At 40.0% G+C, this 4,322-nt stretch overlaps 1 protein-coding gene across 1 annotated transcript in view; it reads right to left on the reverse strand.

Annotated features, from left to right (window-relative positions):
• Window positions 1-4,322, reverse strand: part of LOC107599529 (voltage-dependent calcium channel gamma-4 subunit-like) — an 18,899-nt gene that overhangs the window by 8,366 nt on the left and 6,211 nt on the right. The window contains exon 3 of the mRNA XM_016291153.1: window positions 3,115-3,342. Within this exon, the coding sequence (XP_016146639.1) occupies window positions 3,115-3,342 (228 nt within the window). The remainder of the gene's footprint in view (window positions 1-3,114; window positions 3,343-4,322) is intronic.

The following is a 4,322-nucleotide window of genomic DNA, read 5'->3' on the forward strand; positions in this document are numbered from 1 at the left end:
GATCCCAATTCGTCAGTCACGACTGACGTAGCGTAGAACGTGACTGATTGAAAGGGAACGCCTCGGTTACTTGTGTAACCCTCGTTCCCTGAAGGAGGGAACGGAGGCGTTACGTTCTGTCGCTACAGTTGCTGTCCCACTGCTGTACGGCCGGGGCGCGTAGTCTCGGCTCCTCAGCGAAAAACTGATGTGCGTTTGCACACGCTCTCCTTTTATACCCGCGCTGCGGGGCAGGGTGCGCGTGGCGAAACACGCACGCCAACTGTCATTGGCTTGTTTAGTTAACACTCGAAGGTGATTGGGCTCTCGGGCGAGATCCCAATTCGTCAGTCACGACTGACGTAGCGTAGAACGTGACTGATTGAAAGGGAACGCCTCGGTTACTTGTGTAACCCTCGTTCCCTGAAGGAGGGAACGGAGACGTTACGTTCTGTCGCTACAGTTGCTGTACCACTGCTGTACGGCCGGGGCGCGTAGTCTCGGCTCCTCAGCGAAAAACTGATGTGCGTTTGCACACGCTCTCCTTTTATACCCGCGCTGCGGGGCAGGGTGCGCGTGGCGAAACACGCACGCCAACTGTCATTGGCTTGTTTAGTTAACACTCGAAGGTGATTGGGCTCTCGGGCGAGATCCCAATTCGTCAGTCGTAACGTCTCCGTTCCCTCCTTCAGGGAACGAGGGTTACACAAGTAACCGAGACGTTTTCCATTCTATGGCACCTTTAATCAATTGTTCAAAAAGAATCACAAACTCATGCATTACTGGTTCTGTTACTGAATCGCTCACTTACTTATAATATATATTACCTGTTACATGAAAATGTGTAGAGACTTTTGCAACAGAATTATTTTTGCAAAACTTATTAATATTTTACATTTATTATGTAGTGGACAGTGCAATTTGATAAGAAACACTTAGTAAAGTAAAGAACATTTCCCTTAAAAAACAGATCAGTTTGCACTATATAAAGCAGAGAACCAAAGGGAGCAATATAATAAGTCAAAATGACTTTGTTTTTGTCTGGTTTGATTATGCTGCAAATGCAACGAGAGAGCAGCATGGCACCTTTGACCTGCAATGACTCACCACATAATCATAGCCACTGACATGTACTCATAGGTTTTACAATGCAAATGGTAACAATGCAGCCCATTTCGGTTTCAAACCTGTCTCTTGAGACCTGGCTAGAGCAAAGGAGGTACTGTACTGTTAAAACAACTAGCTTAACATGGACACCCCGCATTGCAGAACCCAATGGTTAAAATGGTTAAAAGGATCTGGAGGCAGCGCTTCCGACAATGCTTTTGATAACTTTAAAGTAACCCTAAAGCTAGACAGTGAAATCAGTTTGTGTTAGGGTTCTGATTCACTGGCCTGGTTTTGTTTTTCTCTGTAACAGCAATCTTCCTAAACCTAAACAATGATGGTAACATGATCTTGAGGAAGAAACAGATCCTAATGGAGAAAACAAAAAATTCACGTGGAAGCCAAAATTGAATCACAAGTTGACATTTGTAGACCTCACTCTTAAAAAGAGTTGAAGCTTATTGTGATCATGTGATAAAATTTCAAAGAGAATTTGTGTCCTTAATATTAAAGGGGTCCTATTATGCTTTTTCACTTTTTCAACTTTAGTTAATCTGTAATGTTGCTGTTTGAGCATTAAAAATATCTGCAAAGTTACAAAGCTCAAAGTCCAATTCAAAAGGACATATTTTATTTAATAGCAATTTTTCAAAAACTACAATGAATGACTCATTTGGACTACAACGCATAATTTCCGGGATTTGTGATATCATCATAGACTGTATCACAAATATCGACGAATGGGACGAGACCTGGTCGAGCTGCACTAGAGAAGGCAAGGAGTGTTATCACTATGTCAGAGACACACTAGCTTTCCCAAGGCAGACGAACTTAGAGTGGTTACAATCATCCGGGTTTAAATCGTGCTCAAATTGATTTAATATTGACACAATATTTACACTGAAGCTCGCAGGCGGCTATGGTAAGGGGCATGACATTTTCCGACCAGGCGCTGAGTGCTGCCAATCACAACACACACTGGCCCAGCTAACCAATCACAGCACATTTCGTATTTCAGAAGGCGGGCCTTCATTTGATACAGGAACTATTCGAGCCGTTCATGCCAGACTGGGGAGAGAGGTGTTGTAATAATGTAAAATATGTGAAAAATAATGTGTTTTTCGAACAACCTAGTATGAGAGCCTGTTCTAGTACACCCCCAAAACAAAATCAAGACTTTGTAAAAGAGCATAATAGGACCCCTTTAAAGTTGTACTCATTTTGTAAAAGCAATAAGGCATTTTGAGGCCATGTTATTTTGTGAATATAGTCACCTTACTGCTTAATTCTGTAACGCTTTGATTCTGATTTTTTTGCAATTTAAATGTTCAGAAAAGGACAATTAAAAATATAAATGTCATAAAAGGACTGAAATTAATACTTTTATTCAGCAAGGATCCATTAAATTGATCAAAAGAGACATTAAAGACTTTTACAATGTTACAAAAGATTTCTATTTCAAATAAATCCTGTTTCTATTCATTAAAGAATCCTGAAGAAAATATTAAGCAGCACAACTGTTTTCAACATTAATAATAATAATAAATGTTTCTTAAGCATCATATCAGCATATTATAATGATTTCTAAAGAATCGTGTGACACTGAAGGCTAGAATAATGCTTTGATCAAATAAATGCAGCCTTCATGAGCATAAGAGACTTATTTCCAAAACATAAAAAAAAATCTTACTAACCCCAAACTATTTTTCCTGACAGATTCAGTCATGTTTGTACATAAAATGCACTCCAAAAAAGCTCTTGAGCACTTGAACTGCCCCTCTAAAAATGTCTATTAAGCGGCATTGATCAAAACAGAGCTGCAAAAAAGAACTGCAATGTTAGGTTGGTCGTCCAGACCGTAACACATAACACAATCTCAAATTCAGCCACTTTCCCCTCTGCAATATAACTTCCATGAATCACTTGCGCAAACTGCACAGGTGGGGAACTTCTTCATGCACCATTTCCCCTTCCATACATACACAGCCCATTCCTTCACAACACACACAAACACAACCGTTCACTTACCTTCCAGGCAGCAAATCCTCCAGAGGCCGGAGTGGGTGAGGGCTCCAGGATCCTTCTTGTCCTTGTTGTGGGGGTCATCCTGAGAGGAGTTGGCAGTGCTGTTGCAGATAAAGGCCCGAGCGTACAGCCAGTAGTCCGTGCCAATGGCCACGGTCATCAAGGCGAAGGCTGCGAATGCTCCCACAGTGGTGAGAAGCACCTGAATTCCCCGCTCGCACCACACCATGGCTGAAGTCATGAACAGAAACACGGCTCTGGTTAAACGAGGAGCTAAAAGAGTATGAACAGAAAGCTTAGTGAAGTGAACAGTGTTGAAAAGATGGGTATAAATAAAAAACATGAAGAAAGATTGTAATTGGAGCCCAAGGTTACAGGAAGAAGTAGATGAGATGAACATGTGATCCTGCAGAACATATCAAGTGTTGGGAGATCAGTTCACATTGCATTTTGTGAGGACATTTTGAACCAAGATGCACAAATGACATCAGTGTGTCCAAATATGAGATGGTGAGCAAATGCCAATGCAACATTGGTGAAGAATGCACATCTCTGAATATACAATAAAAAAATAAAACCAAACTGCTCATAGTCCCATGGGCACGTAGTTGCCAGGCAGTTACTGTGAACAGTCACAAGACAATTGTAACTGAGCATTTCTTTGCATGGATAGATCTTTTATAAGGAGCAATTCAAGCATGTTGATCTGGGCGAAAGATATTTAGGGCTATGGTCCAGTGCTTCCTTGCAGAAGATTAGATTGTTTCTGATTAATAAAGCTAAATTTGTCCGCTGACTGAATGTATACTGCAAAAAATACATGGCTGAACCAAAATCTCTGTTCAGTGAATCTCAAATAGTGCTACAAGAACATATAAGAGCAATCACGTGACTGACGTTTTTTGTTTAATACAACATGTAAAAAAATGATTTCGGTAGCAGTGATAAAAATTAAATTGATTATACATGGCCACCATTTCCTAGCTATACAAAATTATTATACATGGCCACCATTTCCTAACGATAGACGGTTGAATCTTCTTTTTTGTGCAAATTGAAAAAATATATATATATATTAATTGACATATTAAGGTATTCATTGGAGAGTTTTTCCATATTATATTACTTTAGATAGACCATTACAAAATAACATAATGAACCCAAACATGAAAAACAGGGTAAAAAAGATCTAACATATATATATATATATA

The sequence above is a fragment of the Sinocyclocheilus grahami genome, unplaced genomic scaffold (genome assembly GCF_001515645.1).
Source record: "Sinocyclocheilus grahami isolate Dianchi unplaced genomic scaffold, SAMN03320097.WGS_v1.1 scaffold268.1, whole genome shotgun sequence".
NCBI lineage: Eukaryota > Metazoa > Chordata > Actinopteri > Cypriniformes > Cyprinidae > Sinocyclocheilus > Sinocyclocheilus grahami.